Source organism: Molossus molossus, unplaced genomic scaffold (genome assembly GCF_014108415.1).
Source record: "Molossus molossus isolate mMolMol1 unplaced genomic scaffold, mMolMol1.p scaffold_m16_p_12, whole genome shotgun sequence".
NCBI lineage: Eukaryota > Metazoa > Chordata > Mammalia > Chiroptera > Molossidae > Molossus > Molossus molossus.
In genome coordinates, this window is record NW_023425347.1 from 82,453,211 (window position 1) to 82,476,166 (window position 22,956).

The 22,956-nt window shown below is 39.1% G+C and overlaps 1 protein-coding gene across 2 annotated transcripts in view; it reads left to right on the top strand.

Moving 5' to 3' along the window:
- The window catches only part of PTP4A2 (protein tyrosine phosphatase 4A2), a 35,258-nt gene extending 22,937 nt beyond the window's left edge, over positions 1-12,321 (top strand). Inside the window, exons 3-6 of one of the 2 annotated variants that reach the window (XM_036255630.1) lie at positions 1,510-1,602; positions 7,351-7,481; positions 8,730-8,804; positions 9,798-12,321. In XM_036255630.1, the coding sequence (XP_036111523.1) occupies positions 1,510-1,602; positions 7,351-7,481; positions 8,730-8,804; positions 9,798-9,906 (408 nt within the window). In that variant the 3' untranslated portion in view covers positions 9,907-12,321. The remainder of the gene's footprint in view (positions 1-1,509; positions 1,603-7,350; positions 7,482-8,729; positions 8,805-9,797) is intronic. The other variant, XM_036255631.1, reaches the window with a different exon arrangement.
- The last annotated feature ends 10,635 nt before the right edge of the window (positions 12,322-22,956 follow it).

The window sequence follows — 22,956 nt, forward strand, 5'->3', positions numbered from 1 at the left end:
GCCACCATAACCTTTCAATGAACGGCTACTATGAAGTTCATTTCAATGGGATTTTATTTTGTATTTTGAAATTTATAATTCCCGACTTAATATAATACTTAACAACTTTTCTGAACATGTTTTATAAGAAGGCCTTTTTGTGAAAAATACGTCTTTAGCAATTAAAATAACTTTACTCTTTAGATAACCAAATGATGGACATTTCTTGTAGGATATCACTGTTCTGCTTATTTATACTTAGTAAGTCCTGAGCTTCTTAACTTTGTGTGCACAGTATACAAGTTGATTCCAGGCTTGTGTCCCCTTAGGTTGTTCAGTCACCTTTAAGCCTGGCTGAATTATGCGATACTATTTTCAGCCTGTGGATTCCTTCGCCATAGATTCCAAAAGTGGCAGAAGTCACTGTCTTCTTGCAATTATAAAAAGATGTTGGTGGTCCCTTGAAGATGGGTAGCCACTGGATTAGGCATTATTGTAGGAAAGTTTTTAAAGGAGCAAGGCTTCTGACTATAATTATTTGTGTGTTAGTTGGCTTTGTAATATAATACCACTTTTTAATCTTAATTTCAAAGTAACTTTTGTTTCTTTAAATTAAAAAAAGCAATTAGTATTTACTACATAAAAATCAGAAGATATGGAAAAGGAAAAGACAGTTTAAAAATTAATACTTAACTATTAATACTTGGCTTCTAGATGTTCTTTCTCTGTCTATATATACATATATACACATACATACATATAGATAGGTGACATTGTATATTAAAAAATAAATCTTCCCCCAACCTCCTTAGTATTATATATATATATATTTTTTTTATCCTCACCCGAGGATATTTTTCCATTTTTTGTACAGATAGAATGGGAGGGAGAGAGAGGAAGGGAGAGAGAGTGAGAAACATCGACGTGAAGGGACACATCGAGTGGCTGCCACCTGTACGACCAACCAGGGCCGGGGACAAACTGCAACCGAAGTACCTGCCCTTAGCGGGAACCGAACCCGGGTCTCTCCGGACCGCAGGCCAACGCTCTAACCGCTGAGCCAAACTGGCCAGGGCAGTATTATATTTTTTATAGCTGTCATAATATTCTGTTTGGATGGCTCATACTTTCTTTAACCATTTCCCTGTTTGGACCATTAATGTTGTTTCCAGGTTTTTACCATTCCAAAGAGTGCTGAATATGCTGGCACCTAAATCTTTGTGTATCTTTAATTATTTTGTTAGTAAAAATTCCTAGAAGTTGAATTTCTAGGTCAAAGTATATGTTTTCTTTTAGAGTTTTTGTGTTACGCTACTAAATTGCCCCTTTTAAAGGTGAGTCTTATTGATACTGCTACTGAGAATGCAAAGTGTGTCCATTCTATATGTTGTCACAATGAGAATGATTTTGATTTTTGTTGAAGAATGATGTCTCATTGTTTAAATGTAAAATAGTACAAATTTAAAACTTTTAAATTTAAAGCTTTGCAGATTCTAAAAGCAATTCCCTTATATTTGTTTTTCTTTAAAGGAACTTAAGAAGTATGGAGTGACAACTTTGGTTCGAGTTTGTGATGCGACATATGATAAAGCTCCAGTTGAAAAAGAAGGAATCCACGTTCTAGTGAGTGTGTAGTGTTTTAATTTTTCATTACAAACAAGTTGTACCTGCCCTGGCCGGTTTGGCTCAGCGGTTAGAGCGTTGGCCTGCGGTCCCGAGAGACCCGGGTTCGGTTCCCGCTAAGGGCATGTACCTCAGTTGCAGTTTGTCCCCGGCCCTGGTTGGTCGTGCGGGTGGCAGCCACTCGATGTGTCCCTTTCACATCGATGTTTCTCTCTCTCTCCCTCTCTCCCCCTCCCACTCTGCCTGAACAAAAAATAGAAAAATGTCCTCAGGTGAGGATTAAAAATAAATAAATAAATAAATAAAAACAAACAAGTTGTACCTTTCAGACATAGATATTTATAAAACTTGGCACTTAGTAGTTTTGCTTTTGGAGCTTATACTAGGAGAATACAGTGTTCATAGCAACATTTAAATTCTTTTGGATTGGCAGTATTGTTCATTTGAGCCCTTAAAGTCTACACTTGCAGCGTATTTTCAATAAATAAAAGGGAAATTTTAGTGAACACTTATTTTAACAAAATGGAAATTTGCATTTTATCTTTTCTACGAAATTAATGCAATAGTTGGCTTTTGTTTCTAGGCTACCCATTTTAATATAACTGAAAGTAATTTCCATCAGACATTCTTAAGTCACAGGGAAATATTCTTTCTCACTTTGCAAGAACAAATTAGTTACTTAATATTTTGTGGTTAACTTGTAGCAGACAACAAGGTGGGAGAAAAGAATAAAAAGGGAGAAAAGAATGCATCTTGCTCCACAGTTATCAGCATAGTTTCTAATATATTTTTAGGTTTCTAAGAAGCTTTTGTGTGATTAGAACTATTCTTTCAGAGTTAAATTTGGAAAAAAAAGTGATTGGAATTATTTTAAATTAAAATCCTCCCTAGCCCCTATATATGCTATTTTATTATAGAAAACAGGAGCCTCAGATTAGGTAAAATTGTATACCTTCTTCCCTAAACAGTTGTCTAAATTTCTAAATTGCAGGAGCATGTAATGAAATGACCTTGTAGTCTTGGGTGTTTTAGAGCTATTTGATTTTATTGTGGGAAGGCAGTGAAGTAGGATGAGAACTGGAGATTTTTTAAAGTAGCTGATGAGGAAGAAAATAATAAAGAAGATATTGGTACAAGGTTATATTCCTACTTTTTATTGAGAGGTAGTTCTGTAGTCTTTATTGCATAGCTGGGAAGGCTGTTTATGCAAAGAAAATACATTTTGATGGTAAGGAGTTTCCTCACCTTCATTTTGGTGAAAATAGAAAAACTAAATAGCTAAGCATTTAATGTTTTTAAAACATACTATGGTCCTGGTCGGTTTTGCTCAGTGGCCCTCGGACTGAATGGTTGCAAGTTTGATTCCCAGCCCTGGTTGGGGTTGTGCAGGAGACAACCAATCAATGTGTCTTTCTCACATAGATGTTTCTCTCTTTCCCTCCTTCCCTCACTTCCTTCTACTCTGTGTTTTCTTTTTTTTTTTTTTTTTTCTTTATTGATTTTTGAGAGAGGAAGGGAAAGGGAGAGAGAGACATTGATGAGAGAGAACTTCGATTGGGTGCCTCTGCATGACACCAGTGGGGATTAGGCCCACAACCTGGGCATGTGCCCTGACAGGGAATCAAACCGGTGCCCTCTTGGTGAATGGGTCGACGCTTAACCACTGAACCACACTGGTTGGGCCCTTCTACTCTAAAAGATTATTGGAAAAATATTCTCCGGTGAGGATTAACCAAAAAAAAAACAACAACAACAACAAAAACGTACTATGTATTCAAATGTATTTTGAATAGTATGGCATGGTAGTAATTTGCTTGCATTCTCATTTCTAAATGAATAAGTTCTCCTTGCTGGAAATCACTGGGGATAAGTATAAACATATGTAAAATGTAGCCCTGTGTTTAAAAACACAAAACAAAACAAAAAAAAATTAAATTCTGATGTAGCTCTGTGTTTGAATAAACAAAACAAAATTTTAACTTCTGAAGCTAGGATGAATTACAAGTTTTTTCCCTGTGAGTACAGTGGTCCCCCCTTATCTGTGTGGTTTTGCTTTCTACGGTTTCAGTTACCTTGCAGGGTCAACCATGATCTTAAATTATTAAGTGGAAAATTCCAGAAATAAACAATTGATAAATTTTAAATTGTGCGCTGTTCTGACTAATGTGATGAAATCTCGCTTTGTCCCACCCAGGATGTGAATCCTCTCTTTTTTTTTTTTTTTTTAATCCTCACCCGAGGATATTTTTCCATTTTTTGTACAGATAGAGTGGGAGGGAGAGAGAGGAAGTGAGAGAGAGAGAGAAACATCGACGTGAAGGAACACATCGAGTGGCTGCCACCCGCACGACCAACCAGGGCCGGGGACAAACTGCAACCGAAGTACGCGCCCTTAGCGGGAACCGAACCCGGGTCTCTCTGGACCGCAGGCCGACGCTCTAACCGCTGAGCCAAACTGGCCAGGGCCCTGAATCCTCTCTTTGTCCAGCATATCTGTGCTGTATATGCTCCCCACCATTAGTCACTTAGTAGCCACCTCAGTTATCAGGCTGATTGTCATGGTATGGCAGTGCTTGTGTTCTGGTAACCCTTATTTTACTTAAAATGACTTCAAAGTTCAAGAGTAGTGACACTGGCAATTCAGGTATGCCAAAGAGAAGCTGGAAAGTGCTTTTTTTTTTTTTTTTTTTTTTTTTTTTAATCCTCATCCAAGGACACTTTTGCATTTATCTTCGGAGAGAGTGGGGGAGAGAGAGAGAAACATCGAGTGGCTGCCACTTACAGGACTGCAACTGAGGTACATGCTCTTAGCGGGAACCGAACCCAGGACTCTGGTCTGCGGGCCGACACTCTAACCGCTGAGCAAAACTGGCCAGGGCTGGGAAGTGCTTCTTTTAAGTGAAAAGCAAAAGTTCTCAACTCAAGAAGGAAAGAAAAATATGCTGAGGTTGCTATGATAATGGTAGGAATGAGTCTTCTATCTGTGAAATTGTGAAGGAAAAATAAATTAGTTTTGCTGTTGCACCTTAGACTGCAAAAGTTACGACCACAGTGCACGATAAGTGCTTAGTTAAGATGGAAGGCATTAAATTGTGGTTGGAAGACATGAACAGGAAATGTATTCCAATTGACGGCAAAATGTTGCACCAGAAAGCATTAAGCCTATAGCAACACTTCAGCAAGGGATCCCCTGAAACAAGTAACACCAAACAAGTAAGAGATGGTTACACAGATTCAGGAATAGGTTTAGACTGAAAAATGTAAAAAGTACTGGCGAGAGAGAGACACCACATAACTTTTATTATAGTATATTATAGTTCTATTATTAGTTATTGTTAATTTTTTACTGTGTCTAATTTATAAATTAAACTTTAACATAGGTTTGTACATGTAGGAAAAAACATAGCATATATAGGGTTCTGTACTATCTGTGGTTTCAGGTATCCACTGGGGGTCTTGGAATATATTGCCTGTGGATAAGGGAGGGCTACCGTTTATTCTCCAGTGGGTAGATGAGAAATCAGTTTATTTTGACAATAGGCAGGGTGAGAAAATGAACTGTGGATTGACTAGTCTGTTTGACTCAGTAATGTTGATAAACATCTTTATGAAATAGAAATAAACTAAAGAACACAAACTAGTTTGTAGAAGATGCTGGTAGGTCTGGGATTTATTCCAGGTCTTTAAATCTGGGCTTTTGTTTTAAATAGCTATGATTAAATAAGATTAAAGGGCTAACTTAAACTTGAAAAAACAAGGAAATTTAAAATTAAGCTTGGGATTTCTTTCATTTTTCTCAGACAGATTTTAAGATGGATTGTTAATTTACTTTTGCCAGGTGAAGAGTGTTTGGGACACTGTATGAGAGAATATCCCCAAAATAAGACCTTTCAGTCCTCTGACTAATGCTCTTACAAATCAGAGGCACATTGAAAAAGACTAATGGTGGTTTCAGCTATGTCCATTTGAAGTTCAGATGCTTCTAAATTATTACTTTAATGATTTTTTAAATAGAAACTGCTTATATGAGTAAGTGAAGCATGTTTTGTGTTATAGTTTCTTAACTAGGTGCATTTTATGGAGTATTAGAGGAAGTAAACTCTCATATAAAGTACTTACTGGTTTTACTGCTATTTACAGTTAAACTGTAGTGACATAATGATAACACTGACAGCTCTTTAATTATGGGGTGTAGTTGACAAATCAAACATAATGTACTGTCATGGCTAATGGGCTACATGAAATGTTTTAGTGGTGCCAATAATGAGTGCAGAATCAATTTAATGCTGTGTCACTTTCTCTTTTTCCTTCTCTAGTATCTTAAAGTGTCCTTATCCAATTTCATTAGAATAGTCCTATGTTAAAAAAAAAATCCCAGTGTTTTTACATTTCTGTCTTTGAAGCTAGATGGAAAAGAGGGTATGTAAAATGTGAGTACCCCTTTCTTCCTTTCTTCTAAGCTGATTTGTGTTTGCTTCTTAGAACCTCTTGCAAGGTAGCAAGGAAGATAAACACCTACCTGTTTTTTAATTAAGACCAACCCACGCACATGGATATTTGACGAATATAAAAAGAGAAAGGGATACTAGAGAAAAGGGTCCCCATTTGATTATGGAACCTATTATGTGGCACTGTGCTTGTTCAATGAGATGTATAATTTAGACAGAGCTTTAAAAATATTTGTTGCTTGGCATTTTAAAAGAAATACAAGCAGAAAGATGATAGTATGTTTCTGTTATATGCTAACTATTGGAGATTTCTTATCAGACAGCCTTTCTCTAAAGAAGAGTCATCATATCTTAGAACTATTAGGGAGATGACCCTCACAAATGTTTGTAGAGACCAATAAAATACCAGTTGTTGATATACTTCTGTGCCAGAGTGGACTTCAAAATCATATCAACAAGTGTTATATTTTTTCTTACTTTGTCTTGGCTTTATTTTTATTTTTTTTATCCTCACCTGAGGACATTTTTGCATTTATCTTCAGATAGAGTGGGAGGAAGAAAGGGAGAGAACCATCGATGTGAGAGAGACATCGACTGGTTGCCAAAACACACAACCCCAACCGGGGCCAGGGACAAACCATAACTGAGGTACATGCCCTTAGTGGGAACCGAACTTGGGTCTCTCTGGTCTGCAGGCCAATGTTCTAACCGTTGAGCCAAACTGGCCAGGGTGTCTTGGCTTTAAATATAGTTTTCTCTATGTCTGTTACTGATCTGTTCAGATAAAATATTTGAGGAACACTAATTTATTATCACTTTGATAAGAGATTTTCATTAGATAAAATTAGATGCTTACTATACTTTATTGAGGAGGCTAAATTATTTGACACACCTGAATTTCAATCTTGGATCATTTTTCAGCAGTGATCAGAATACTTTTTATTAAGAATGGGTATATATATTGTCCTGCCAGTGTGGCTCAGTGGATTGAGCGTCGTCCCATGGACTGAGAAGTCCTGGTTTGATTGCTGGTCAGGGCACATGCCCAGGTTTCGGACTCAGTCCCCAGTAGGGAGCATGCAGGAGGCAGCTAATCGATGTTTCTCTCTCACATCGATGTTTTTGTCTCTCCCTTCCTTTCTAAAAAAATCAATAAAAACATATTTAAAAAAAAAGATTGGTATATATGCTATAGTTAGTTAAATTAGGCCTGCTCTGTGTACTATGCAGCTATTCTGCATTGGGATGTTAATCCTGGAGAAAATATCAATTTAATGTAAAATATTTTTTCTCTTTCCAGGATTGGCCATTTGATGATGGCGCGCCACCCCCTAATCAGATAGTGGATGATTGGCTAAATCTATTAAAAACCAAATTTCGTGAAGAGCCAGGTTGCTGTGTTGCAGTGCATTGTGTTGCGGGATTGGGAAGGTAAGTTCTTACCCTTTCTTCTGTGAATTCATTATCAAATATTTCACTTTGGTAGAAATTTGCATTTATGCCTGGCCAGTGTGGCTCAGTGGTTGAGTGTCGACCCATGCACCAAGAGGTCTCCAGTTCTATTCCCGGTCAGGGCACATGGCCAGGTTGTAGGCCAAATCTCCAGTAGGGGGCATGCAGGAGGCAGCCAATCAATGGTCTCTCTCATCGATGTTTCTGTCTCTTTCTCCCTCTTCCTTCCTCTCTCTCTAAAATCAATAAAGAAAAAAAGAAAAGAAAGTAACTTGCATTTATTACACTAAATATTAAATTGTGAAAGGAAAGGAAATGAGAGCAAAAGCCGGTATGCAATTTCTCAGAGCTGCTTTTTGTGTTTCATTGGTTGTCTGATTCTGACGCCATACTAGATTAATGGGTGATGGTTCAGTTGTTTTGAAACTGACTTAATGTTATTATCTTATCTTGGAGCTAAAAATAGTCTTAATTCAGTATGTTTTCTTTACCTTCTCATTTCAAGTTAACCAAAGGTTCAGGTCTCTGAAATGGGAAACAAAATTTAAAAAATCTATACATCGTTAATTTTGGATTGAGATGTATGGGAGGTTAATAGGTGGAGGGAGAGCAGATGGCTGAACTTTAAACTCCTGAAAGGAGATGTGTGGAGAACAAAAATTAATTCTGATTTAAAAAAAAAAAAACTTTTCTCGAGCATTGCATGAACTGGTGTTGCAACACTCTCATCAACAATAGGTTAAATGTCAATTTATGATGTGTACTTTGACTCAAAACTTTAGACCAGGCATTGGTGACTCAGGCTCTTACCTTTACTTTAGCCCTTTTGTTTTCTGTTTTCCTTTTTTATAGTTCAGTAAAGTTTCTAAGTTTCAGTCCTTATCTTGAGGGGCAAAGGTAGTGTTATTAATTTGACTTGGATTAATTTAGGTAGTCCAAAGTCAGCGCCCTGTAATGGATTTAAAAAAACTTAATTTCTTTTGTTATGTTTAAAAATATATACTTATATAGAGACTGTTTCTAATTACCAATTCTGACACTCTCCTAGCTCACGAAAAGGATTTTATTTGAAGTCTAACATTTTTTTTAGTATTTGATTAGGAAATGATATTAAAATCTATTTGTAACAAAAATCAAAGACAATTTTGGTAACATGTGATCTGGGTTTTAAAAAATTCTTTAATTTCAGAGATGTGTGGATATTTACAAATGCGTGTCTCTCTGCAGGGCACCTGTGCTGGTTGCACTTGCTTTGATTGAATGTGGAATGAAGTATGAAGATGCAGTTCAGTTTATAAGACAGTGAGTATGAAGTTTTATTTTCAGAAACACAAAAAAGCAAGATTATACAAAAGGAAGGAATTATGGAAAGTATCCATTTGTAGTCTGGAATAATTTGCTGTCTTTGGCTTAAAATATCGTTTGTTTGAAGATATTAAAAAGAGCAAGTGATAAAGAGACTCATAAGACTACTGACTCTTAGATTTAAAGATTTTATAATTTAAGCAGCAAATGTGGACATTATAGAATATGGCCAGTATATGACTTGAATATCTAGGAATCTTTAAAATGAATAACTAGGTAGACGAGTCTTCGTGATCTTGTGTCTCTCTTAATGGATATCCAAAATAACTTTAAAATGCAACTGTCTATAACCAAGAGGCAAACCTGAATCTATGGAGGAGCAGTTAATCTCCTGGGACTCATAAGTGACCTTTTCAGGCAGAAATCAGGGTGGTAGTGTCCAGACAGAATCTTGGCATAAGTCTGGAGAAATGGGCCATGCTATTTTGCTGTCCAGAATTCTTGGACATTTATTTTCTTAGACTTTCCCTCTTTTCTTTAAAAAAGAAGAGAAAAGAAAACAAAAAAACCCCCGAAAGATTACTAATGACGGGGCATGAAATGAATGGTAGCAGCTCTAGGAAGGTAACATATTTCAAGGAATGCCATTTGTGCCCGCTGCTTCGTGTAAATACTCGGTCATGCATCCTAAATACTTGCTACCAATTCTGATTTAAAGAATATGTTAATCTAATTGGAAAGAGTATAGTCAGATGTTTCTGGATAAACCATTCTGATTTTTATTAAATGATTAATAGACTAATAAGAGTCAGCAAAGAAAATTTGTCTATTTATTTTGGAAGGCACAGAAAGTTTGTATTTAAACTTAAGAAGTGATGTTGTTTGAGAAATCTGTGGTGTTAGAATGGCCTTAGGCCATAAATAATGCATTTCAGTGAATTAGGCAGCTCTTTTTTTACATGATAAAGTTTGCCATTCTTGTATTTTCAGAAAAAGAAGGGGAGCATTCAATTCCAAACAGCTGCTTTACCTGGAGAAATACCGACCTAAGATGCGATTACGCTTCAGAGATACCAATGGGCATTGCTGTGTTCAGTAGAAAGAAATATAAACGAAGGCAGACTTGATTGTGGCATTTAGAGGGAACTCTTGGTACCTGGAAATGTGAATCTGGAATCTTAACTGTGTCATCAAAGTAGTGATGGATTCAGTACTCCTCAACCACTCTCCTAATGATTGGAAAAAAGCAAACAAAGAAATCCCTCTATAACATGAATAAAATGTTTAAGAAAAGAAAAAGAGAAAGAAAAAAGGGATTAATTCCATGGAGAATGGTTTTGCTCTTAGTGTTGGAGTTTGAATTTCTGCCAGGATTGAATTATTTCAGAATCTCCTGTCTTTTTTAACTTTTTCAAAATAGGTCTCTAAGGAAAACCAGCAGAACATTAGCCTGTGCAGAACCTTCTGTTTGGGGAGCACACTCTTCCATTATGCTTGGCACATAGATCTCCCTGTTGTGGAATTTTTTTTCTTTTTTCTTTATTTGGAGTTAGGGTTGGGAGCTACAATTTTACTCTCTTCTCTCCTTTTCCCTATCCCTCTTTTTTCCCTTGATACAAGTTGTAGATGGAATAGGAGAAGCCCCTGTTGCTATAGATGTGTGTGCAGTCTGGCAGCCTTAAGCCCACCTGGGCACTTTTAGAAAAAACAACAACAAAAAAAACAAAAAACACACAAAAAAAACAAAAAAAACCCACCCAAAAGCAGTGGCATATATGTTATATGATCCAGGTGGATTTTAGTCTTTACTGATGATGGGGTGTTCATGTTAGTTTCTTTCCTTGAGAATGCTATACAACATTAGGCAAATTAGCCAAGAGCCTTTTGTTTGGGTTTTTGTTTTGGTAAGTTAAAGTGGGGAAATGGCATTTTAAGAGGAGTCTCTTTTTTCAAAGAACTTAGCTGAGAGTCAAATTCTTCTCTTTTCCAACCAATGAAGCTAAGTGGGTATCACAGAAACTTTTGTTTTCTGAAGGGGGAGTACTCCGGTCCATCACTAGAGGTGTGTCCAGACAGAGAGTTAGCATACTTTCTACACCTTGTAGAATTGTGGGCTGTATGTAGCATTACTCTACTTTTCTGTCTAATGATGTCAGAGAATGAATGCTGGTAGTTTAAAATTTTTATTTTAGGACTTTTTGTGCTCTGAATTTTCAGGAACAGTCAGAGGAGTAGCAGCAAAGACACAATATTTTGGACTTGAGAAATGCCTGTTATGGGTATTTTCCAAACTGCCCCATATATATATGTACAGTTCAGTTTAACCACTGATTGCCTTGTTATTTTCTTACTAGGTTCTTTATGAGATAAAACCAACAATGCCTAGTGAGTGTGTGTCCACAGGCCTAACAGGGTAGGAAAGAGGTGTAGAACAGCCCAACCAGTAGCAAAAGGACTGTGTTGCTAGTGAAATTGGTGTAGTGTCATTTTTGCTGATTCTTTTTTGGGTTCAATATGCTGATCTAGAAAAACTGTTTTTCTGCTCTTTTGTGGAAGGCAGTTGTGACTAGGCTGTACTGACAAAGCAAGTTGAAGGACACCATCAGGGGCTCTTGCACTCTTCATTTAAATATTACACACTTTCTAGTGCTCTGCTTCTAAGGATTTGAATAAAGGCTTAGGGTCACCTTGTCCTGCTGGAATTTGCTATGCAGAGCCATGAACTTCCCATTTTGTTAGGATCAGCTAGACCAGTAGGAATGGACTGATGATACCTCAGAGGTTGGCTGGCTATGTGAACTGCCTATCTCCTATGCCGGAGTTGTTTTGCTCTTTAAATAAAAATCTGTAGATTCTCTCCTCCCCTATCCCAGAAAACAAAACAAAATAATGCTTTTTGGAATTGTTTCTAGGATTTTAAAGTGGAAAATGATGGTACTATCCAAAATTTTTTATTTCAGAATACAACAATAGATTCCTATTAACATAGAACCAAGATCAAAACAAATATTCTCTAAGCTCAGATAGATGGTCTAATGACTCCAAGGGTTTTGATCAATATCATAAACCTTTTTCCTTTGACATGCTCTGATTTTTGTTGTATGGGGGAGGGAGAGACAGAGAAACAGGTTGTGTGTGTGTGTGTGTGTGTGTGTGTGTGTGTATGTGTATGCGTGTATGCGCGCGTGCGCGCACAGTGTCCACCAGTATCAGTGCCTGCCTGAGTTAGGAAAATTACATTCCTAGTTCTGTATGAGGAGAAGGGTGTATAAAGCAACATGAAACATTAGCCCCCATTTTGTTTTAAATTGCTGACTAATGTTAATTATTCTCAGAACTGGATTTTCTTCCTCAAAATTAAGTTTTTTTTTATCTTTTGGATTTAATGAAGTATTGCTAGCTGAAGCCAGTTTGACATGGTGGGAGAGATGTCAGACTGATGAAAGGTGTGCAGCCTGATTTAAAACCAAACCCTGAACCCTTTTAAAGAACAATAAACATATTTTACATGCTCTTTGTTTGTGCATTTGTTCTCTACCCCCAGGTTCAGTTTCTTTTTGTTTTCTTTGTATTTTCAAGGCCTGATTTAGGTCCTGCTAATTACTGCAAAGAGGTGAAATAATTAGAGGTTGGGAAGTTCAAAGATTTTATGCTACCCAGGTGTTCAGTAGGGGCAGACTTACTGGGACACATCTGCTGCATGTTCTGGTTCAGTTTTTGGGCACAACACTAGGAATTCAGCATCTTGGCTTATTCCAAAGGACTGGTTTATACCACAGGTTTTGATAAAGCATTGTGACTTTTTACTTGAACTCTTAAAGAACTGAGGGAGGAGGAACTCTATATATCATAGGATTGGAGGTGGGAACTTTTTTTATACCATTGGTAAGCATTTCACCCATCCATTCAGATTACAAATTTATGTGCTCAAGTACCAAGAATGAAAAGTTAAGACACTGATCCCACTTTGGAGGACCTGTCTAGAAGAGGAGTTAGCTATGTCGACATAAACAGAGTAAGTGATTACAGTACTATGTGACTTATAATTCACTGATCCTTTCTCCTGTCTTTAATTTTCAACCTCATGTCTATTATCAAGCTTAGAGTCAGTGTCAGTCCCTAGTTAGTGACAGTCCCTCTTGGCTACACAGTTAAATTGCCTTACCCCATCTCTTGCTTCATTATATGGACTTGCCTGGCTCAGCTCCATTTTTGGTTTAGTTCAGTATGCCACCTCTGCACTTAGGCACTTGTGCAACTTAAATTGCTGACTGTCTCTGCAGTCATGACCTCTGTTTTTAAAGTAGACCTTTGTACCATCTGGCAATCCTACTACATTTGTCTATCGTACTCTCACTCTCCTTGAAAGCGCTTACATTTTACCATTTTTCCCATCCTCAGCCTCAGCTTATGACCTTTTTATTTTTATTTTTAAAGATAGAAACAGGGCCCGGCTGGTGTGGCTCAGTGGTTGAGTGTCGACCCATACACCAAGAGGTTGCCGGTTTGATTCCTGGTCAGGGTACATGCCCAGATTGTGGGCCTGATCCCCAGTGAGGGCATGCAGGAGGTGGCCAGTCGATGTTCTCTCTCATTGATGTTTCTGTCTCTTTCCCTCTCCCTTCCTCTTTCTCAAAATCAATAAAGAAAAAAAAAACAGGAAAATTTTCACAGGCTCCTACCATCACATCTACTTACCTATATATATCTGTGCTTGTATGATTTGTCTTTCTTTTGGTTGTAAAGAGACTGTGTTACCCTACTTAGGGCAAGCTCTTCTACTTGTACTAGATTCCATTCCTTACCTACTCAGTAGGCCCAGATTTAGCCATTCTTCTGTCCTGTTCATTTCCCTCTATTAGGTCATTCCCATCAGCCTATACACATGCTATTATTCTATATTAAAAGAATCTTTAACCCACATCCATCCCTTCAGATACCATCCCTTTATACCATCTCTGCTCTTTATAACAAAACTCAGTTATCTACCTATTCACTCTAGTTTTCTCTTGAACCCACTCCAATGAGAATTTTAACATCACTGAAACTGCCTATGTAAACATCAGAACCTCCATGGTACTTAATCCAATGGGCAGTTTTTCATTTTTTGTTCAGGTAGGTTGGGAGGCAGAGAGAGGAACACAGAGAGAGAGAGAGAGAGACATCGACGTGAAAGGGACACATCGAGTGGCTGCCACCCGCATGACTGACCAGGGCCGGGGACAAACTGCAACCGAGATACGCCCCCTTAGCGGGAACCGAACCCGGGGGGGCAGGCCGATGCTCTAACCACTGAGAAAACCGGCCAGGGCTTTTTTTTTTTATATATATATATTAAGCGTATGGCAGTCAGTCACTCATTTGTCCATTTACTGTGTAGGCAGAATAATGCCCCTCCCCCCAAGATGTTTACATTTTTAATCCCTGGCAAAAGGGACTTTGTGGCTGTCACTATGTTGAGGATCTTAAAATAAGATCATCCTGGGTTATCTGGGTGGGCCTGATATAATTGCATGGGTCTTTAAAAGCAGAGAATCTTGCCTGGCTGAAGTCAGGAGATGTGATTAGAGGAGAATGGTTGGAGAGGTGCAGTGTTGCTGACTTTGAAAGAGGAAGGGGCCTCTAGAACCTGGAAAAATCAAGGAAACATTCTTCCCTAGAGCCTCCAAAAGGGAAATCAGCCTGCCAACACCTTGATTTTAGTCTCATGTGGAGCTTCTACAGAACTGTAGGATAGTAAGTGTGTTTGTAAGCCACTAACAACAAATTTGTGTTAATTTATTACAACAGCAATAGAAAACTAATACAGATTTTTGCCTTCCAGGGCACCATACTCGAGTTTTTGACAAGTTTAGCAGCCACACCTCAGTGTGAGTTTCTGGTTCCTCGTTAGCTCCTCCACTTCTGCTCTATCTACTCAGACTTGATTTTCTGGACTCCAGACCCATTATCCAATATCTATTTGACATCTCTCATGGATGTCTCATAGTTCAAAGTTAACTTCAAGGCCTAGCACCCTATTTAAAATAGCCACCACCTCGCCATTGGCATGTTATGTCGCCCTGCTATGCTTTAATTTTCTCCATAGCACCACCATTTCAGACTTAAAAAATGTTTTTTAATTGAATTTATTAGTGTGACATTGGTTAATAAAGTTATATAGGTTTCATGTGTACAATTTTATAACACATCTGTATATTGTATTGTGTGTTCATCACCCCAAGTCAAATCTTCCATCACCATTTATCCACCCTTTATCCTTCTCTATCTCCCCCACCCCCCTTTCTTTGTGATAATCACCAGACTGTTATCTGTGTCTATAAGTTTTTTTCCTTTGCTTAATCCCTTCACATTTCACCCAGTCTTTCAGCCTCACTCCCCTCTGACAGCTGTCAGTCTGTTCTCTGTAACTATGAGAGTTTCTATTAGTTTATTTTGTTCATTAGATTCCATTTATAAGTGAAATCATATGGTACTTGTCTTTTTCTGTCAGACTTTTTATTGTCTCCATCAAAATAAGTTCCACAAGAGCAGTTTTGTTTTTTTCTTTCTGTTTTTTGTTCTTGTTGTTTTGTTCACTATATCTTCACCTAGAATGGTGCTTGATGTGTAGTAGGTGCTCAGTATATATTGAATGAATGAGCTGTAATAGAGGCATAAGTGATTGTACTATGGGGAAGGGAGTAATTAAACCCATGCTGGAGCATGTTAGGAAGTTCCACAGTGAACATATTTGATCTATGCTTTGAAGTGTGAGATAGAAAAGGCTGATGCTTGAGCTAGCACTTCACACCCACCAGGATGGCAAGGGTGTGGGGAAACTGGAATCCTTATACATTGCTGATGGCAATGTGGAGTGGTGGAGCTGCTTTTGATAACAGTTTGTCAGTTTCTCAAAAAGTTAAATATCCAGTATTCAATTTCTGATGTATACCTGAGAGAATTGAAAATGTTAGTGGTTGCCTGGGGTGGGGGTGGGAATAGGGAGTGACTGCTAATGGATATAGGGTTTCTTTTTGGGGTGATAAAAATGTCCTGGAATTAGTGGTGATGGTTATATGACTATGAATACTAAATGTCACTGGATTGTACACTTACAAATAAAGTTGATGTAGGGGAAATAAACTTCAGGCAGGAGAAAAAAGAAAAGAGTGAAAATTGAAAGTGCAAGCAAGGTACATTTGGGAGAAGTGGCATGATTGATCTCTGGAGGGTATGGATTTGTGCCAGGCAGGTTTGGTCGTCATTTGACTCTAGGCAGTATACTAGACATTCCTTCCTTGTGCCTCCCTTTCTACCCCCAAGGCCACAAATAATTGGGTCAGAGATAGACAGTTGGCTCAAAGCTAACCAGTGGTCAGGTTCTCAGCTTCAACTCAGGGAGTCTCTTAGATGTGAAGAGCCAATAGGGCCAGTGCCTGAGTAAACAGGACGGAGGGAAGAGGATGTAGCAGTGGCCTAGGGAAGTAAAGTGGAGACACTGGCCTGGGAGTAGGGGAGAAATGCTTTGACTCAAGCCAAATTCTGAGTTCCACTTTCTCCTGGGGTCCAGGTGTATGCTTCTCCTAGAGTCCTTTTAGTGGTGCCTGCTCCTTCCCTCGCCCCTTGTTTAAAGTAGTTTGAGCCCTGGCCGGTTTGGCTCAGCGGTTAGAGCGTCAGCCTGTGGTCCTGAGAGACCCAGGTTTGGTTCCCGCTAAGGGCGCATACCTCGGTTGCAGTTTGTCCCCGGCCCTGGTCGGTCGTGTGGGTGGCAGCCACTCGATGTGTTCCTTTTTTTTTTTTTTTTTTTTATCCTCACCCGAGGACATTTTTCCAATTTTTGTACAGATAGAGTGGGAGGGAGAGAGAGAGAGAAACATCGACGTGAAAGGGACACATCGAGTGGCTGCCACCCGCACGACCAACCAGGGCCGGGGACAAACTGCAACCAAGGTACGTGCCCTTAGCGGGAACCGAACCCGGGTCTCTCCAGACCGCAGGCCGACGCTCTAACCGCTGAGCCAGACCGGCCAGGGCTCGATGTGTTCCTTTAACATCAATGTTTCTCTCTCTCTCTGTTCCTCTCTCTCCCTCCAACTCTACCTGAACAAAAAAATGGGAAAATATCCTCGGGTGAGGATAAAAATATAAAAAAATAAATAAAGTAGTTTGAGTCATTTTCTTAACCAATAGAACTTCGATTTGGAGGGATTATACAAATAGCATGTGAAGTACTGTGACTAAAGTACCTATAAGAAGGGTGATGAGCCCTGGCTGGTTTGGCTCAGCGGTTAGTTGGCCTGCGGTCCTGAGAGACCCGGGTTCGGTTCCCGCTAAGGGTGCATACCTCGGTTGCAGTGTGTCCCTGGCCTTGGGTGAGTCATGCGGGTGGCAACCACTCAATGTGTCCCTTTCATGTCAGTCGATCTCTCTCTCTCTCTCTCTCTCTCTCTCTCTTTCTTTCTCTCTCTCTCTCTCTCCCCCTCCCCCCCTCTTCCTTTCTCTCCCTCCCACTCTATCTGAACAAAACATGGAAAAGTGTTCTCAGGTGAGGATAAAAAAAAAAAGAAGGGTGATGACTTCTTTGGTGAGTATTTGAGCACCTGCCACACATACTGTACACTATTTTAGGCACTGAGGATATAGTAGCAAATAAGACCAACTCTGCCCTTGTAGGGCTTAAATTCTAGTGGGGAATATAAATAAAAGTGGAAAAGAATAAACAAGTACAGCAATAGGCAATACACTTTTAGATAATGATTAGTGCTAGGGACGATAGGAAGAAAGTCAAGCCTGTAAGGGGCTAGTGATTGGGGTTATGTATGGAGTTAAGGTCAGGGAAGGTCTCCGAGGAAGGGGAAGGAGCCTACTATGTACAAATGCTATGTGAGGGTGGTGGAAGCACTTCCTAATCAGTATGCATAGCAGTATGTGTAAACTTGAAAGAATGAGCTTGGTATATTCAGGGGACAGCAGTGTGGGTAATATGACGAGTGTGGTAAGGAGTGAACGTGAAATTTAGGCAGACCAAATGCATTTAGTGTGTCTGGGAAGATTGGGGGTCACACTACAGAGGGTGTTATGTATCATAGCAAGAAGTTTGAAAGTTTATTTACTGTATCTCAATCAGGAGGAAACAGTTGTGTGGTTTATTCACAATGTCCATATTCAGGTACCACCAAGGCCATTCTGAATCTCTGCTTTCAGCAATGGGAAAACAGGAGCTATATGGTCAGATCTGTGTTCACAAAGGTTATTCAAGAAGCTCCTTAAATTAGGTGCCATACCTGTTATGCAAGCTCAGTGCCTGATTTGTGCTAGGCATGTCATAAATATCAGTGGAATGAATGAGAATGAATTGAAGAGAGTAGAAGCTGAGAGGCCATTTATGAATGGCAGGTTGATGAAGGCTTGCAGTGGGCCAGCACAGAGGTGTTGGGGCCTCTAAGGGAGCAACAGAGGAATAGGGTAGAAGACTATGTTTCCTTTTAGCCACCAGAGCCCAGATTACATGAAAAGATGACCAGTATATCTGCATTCACATTTCAAGGGATTAATTTACCTCAACTGGGATATCTGGTCAGTGTGTGGAGATTTGTAAAACTACCCACACCTCTGTTCCTCCTGCAGATCACACAACGCAAATGAAAGCCTTGCCAACCACCCTGGAACAGTTTACTGGCAAGTGTGACAATGTGACATCTCTGGTCTCCTTTGCTGTTTGGGGGTCAGGGCAGTAAAGAGATGGAGGAATAGGGTGCTAACGCTAGCCAACACCTGCTGAGTAAGACTGTGCTCAGAATTGTATTACTGCATTATTAACTCACTTAATCTTCATAGGCTTCTACTCATTACTAACCCCATTTTATGTAGGAGGAAACTGAGAAGTAAAATACAGGCAGGGGGCTGGGCTAGTGTTTGAATCTGGGCCCATCTGATTTTAAAATCTGCACTTTCCTGCTCAGCTGTATGGCAATAGTAGAATGGAAAGATGTTATGGTTAGGATGTTACTGTGGGTTTTTGCATACAATAGGAGTCCCTGTTAATTGAGCTGCACCCCTTTGTTAAGTATGTGTGTAGGGAGCATATGTGTGCATGTGTATAACAGTTCTGTCTGGTCAGTGGATTTAATTGGTGCAAACTGTGTGTAATGGGCCCTACCAGTAACAGGACATTTGAGCAGAGTGGTTTATATTTTATAATTAGCTCCCTATTACTGTGGGCTGGTTCTCCTACACATAGAGTATTACTCCAGAATTGGTATTTGATTTAAGAAATTTTCAAATTGATTTTATCTTTAGTGCATTAATGTGTGGCCTAAATTCCTGCAGAGGCTTTCGGTAACCTGCCTGCACATGCTTTAGCAGTCGTAGCTGGATCTGAGCTGGCCTGGCTGCAGCTTTTATCCAGCACAGATAAGTCATGTCTCTGAAAACACTTTTCTACCTAAGCCCTGTGACTTATTTTTTTAGGGCAACTCAAGTGTAGGCCCCTTGAAATTGGAGTATATTTTTCATATCATACTAAAGTACACAAATGGGAATTTGTTAACACGAGTAGATTTAATCTCTATTGTCCTGTTGGAACCAAACACATAAATATTCAAGGAATGGCGTGGAAATCAGCCTCATTTTCTAGGGTGCCCAACTGTAATGCCGTTTAAAATCAGGAAATATGAAATGTGACCCCCAAATGAAAACGTTATCAATTGTAGCTAAGTACTAAGTACATGAAAAACTTGAGAATGTTGTGCAGTAAGGATTAGTGTAGGTAAATACTTTTAGTGAAAATGTTTTTTCAGCTCTAGGAGTGCAGAATAGATCACTGCTGCATGAAAATACCAATTAATCATCATCTTGCTTTTAGGCAAATGATTATATTTGACTTTTATTTAGAGTTGCCATTAACACCTGGAACCCAAAGATGGATAACAGTTAAAATTTTAATGAATTACATAAATTAAAAATTTGAATTTTAGGTGTTTAGATTAATGTATAATACCTTTATTCATTACTATCGATCCTCTTGAAATGTAAAAATCGGAGGATGATACAAAATAGAGAAGAGAAGATAGCCTTTGAACTTATCAGTGTTTTTAGTAGTAAAAAAGAATGACTTGGAAATGCTCAACTCTGCAAGTTGTTTTTTTTTTCCTGCCTTTTGTAATCAATAATTTGCCCACGTGAGAGACCTGTGTGTACTAGAGAAGACTTTATTTTCTAATGCCTTGAGACAACACTGCTCTTTTTTTTTTAATGAAGATTTTTCTTCCTGTGTATACTTTTTGCTTTAAAAATACTTTTTTTTTTTTTCCAGAATGAAATGAAAAATAGGGTTATTGTAGAAGTTTTGGGAAGTACAGAGGATGTGAAGTAAAAAACCCTCATTGGCCTGCCATCCAGGGACAACCGTTTTCAACACTATTCTGTATTGCTGTCACCTCCCCGCCTCACCCCCAGGTGTAATTGTAGTTATAGAATTATGTATCTTGCTTTTTCACTTACAGAGCCACAACAATATTTACAACTTATTGAAAATTTACCACGTGCCAGGCACTGTGCTTAGTATTTTAAGTATATTATCTTTTGATTGGTAGGTGACATTATCTATCTCCATTTTACAGAGTAGGACAGGAAAGCTCAGAAAGGGGCAAGTAGCTTGTCCAGTATCACACACCCAGTAATGGCAGAGCCAGAGTTCTAACCTGAAATGTCTAACAGAAACCCTGACCACATCACTGCTCTACGCTCCCTTTGCGTTCAGTAAGTGGAAGCTATCATTAACTGAAACCAACTTGTCCCCCGAGGGCACTGCTTTCTCTGTGGCCTCAAAAATGGAGGCTACTCATTGTCTCATGACCCATGTACTATAAAGGTCAGTGGGAGATAAGGGGTCAGCTCTCCATGGCCATGGCCAGATCATTGCTCCTCCATCCCTGGGTGATACCAGCTTGAGACAGTTATCATCAGGCTGTTTACAACCACTGCCCTTCATTGCTGCTGTCCTCTGCCACCCTCCCCATCACTCAATTCATGCCGGTCCTTGGACTTTGAAAGCCCACCCCTAGTCTTTCTTTCTTCCTGGGCAAATTCAGTGTCTCTTCCAGCCCCTCGGCATTGCAGGCCTTAACTGTCTTAACCCCAATGTGTGAGGCTCCTCTGCCTGTGATGTAGTCAGGAAGTTGAACAATGTCTGGGGGGAAAACCATTGTGTGTGTGTTTGTACACATTTACATACCCACATGTTAGTTTAGTATAAATTTTACTGATATAAAGGATGACTAACCTACACTTTAAAAATAATAAAATATAAAATAATGCTCTTTTTTAAATCCTCACTCGAGGACATTTTTGTACTTATCTTCAGGTAGAGTGGGAGGGAGAAAGGGAGAGAGAGAGAGAGAGAAAAACATTGATGGGAGAGAGACACATCGAGTGGTCTCCACACACACGATCCCAACTGGGGCCAGGGACAAACTGCAACCGAGGTACGTGCCCTTAGCAGGAACTGAACCTGGGACTCTCTGGTCTGTAGGCTGATGCTCTAACCGCTGAACCAAATCGGCCAGGGCAAAATAATACTCTTTATTGTAAATTCCATATAGCCAATTGGTTGTCACAGAATGCTTTTGTTGATTTTTGCCTAATTATTTTTGTTGTTGTTAATCCTCATCCAAGAATATTTTTCCATTGAATTTTTTTTTTTTGAGAGAGAGTGGAAAGGAAGGAGAGAAGGGAGGAGAGACAGAGAGAAAAATATCGATGTCCGAATCTTCTACCCAGGTACATGTCCTTGACTGGGAACTGAACCCAAAACGCTTTGGTCTGAGGGCTGAACCAAACTGGCCAGGGTGACTTTTGCTAAACTCTTATATCCTAGCCAACTTACAGTTGCAGTTGAAAAACCAAACATAAATATTAGTTGATATTTTCCTTTATGGTAAAGACTCGAAAGTAAAACAATGAAGAACTTAGGATAGAACTTCACTCATTTATCATGAGTGACTTCTTTGCAGAATTGGATAACAGTTTTTGATCACTGAAATACTATTTCCTCAAATTTTTGGTGCTGTTTACAATGTAATGGCTACAGGCATGATGCACTTTTAAGTTTAACTTGCATTACTAACATTTATCCATTACTTTGTCAAGTGTGGACAATCGACAAAACAAGTAAATCAAGCTCTGGTTTGTAGCATTTGCCAATTTCCATGGTATACATACTCCTGCCATGGCTAATGCCAAGCTGTCATTTGACATCACTGAACATAAGTTAGGAAGAGGTGTGCAGTAGCACACCATTACAGTATTTCCACCATACAAAGACAATAAATACATAATAGCATAGATGGGGGCTGGGAGGAGGTAGAAGTAGGTAAGGGGGGATAAGTGGTGATGGAAGGAGACTTGACTTGAAGTGGTGAACGCACAATACAATATACAGATGATGTATTATAGAATCGTACACCTGAAACCTATATGACTATTTATTTGGTTAATCCTCACCTGGGGTATTTTTCCATTCATTTTTTTTTTTTATTAATATTTTTCCCTTTATTGATTTTAGAGAGAGAGGAAGGGAGGAGAGAGAGAAACATCGATGAGAGAGAACATCAATTGGCCACCTCCTGCATGCCCCCCACTGGGGATCAGGCCCACAACCTGGGTATGTGTCCTGACCGGGAATCGAACCAGTGACCTCTTGGTGCATGGGTCAACGCTCAACTGCTGAGCTACACCAGCCAGATGATTTTTTTCTTTTTTAGATAGAGTGGAAAGGAAAGAGAAACATTGATGCAAGAGAGACACATCAATTGGTTGCCTCTGGCATGACCCTGACCTAGGTGGAGATCTAATCTGCAATCCAGGTACGTGCCCTTGACCTGGAATCAAACCCATGACCCCCGGGTGGAAGGGCCAAGGCTCCAACTTCTGAGCCAGTCTGGCCAGGGCCGTATACGACTTTATTAACCAATGTCACTCCAATCAATTTGATTAAAAATAATAAAAGAAAAAAATAAAACATTAGAGAGAAAAAATAGCATAGATAATAGTAAAATGTAGTAAAAAATTAGGAAATGAGTTTTAAGAACTTACTGACTTTGTCTTAAAATATAATTTATTTAATTGTAAATTTCAAATAATGACTGTATTTAACAACCAGCTTGCA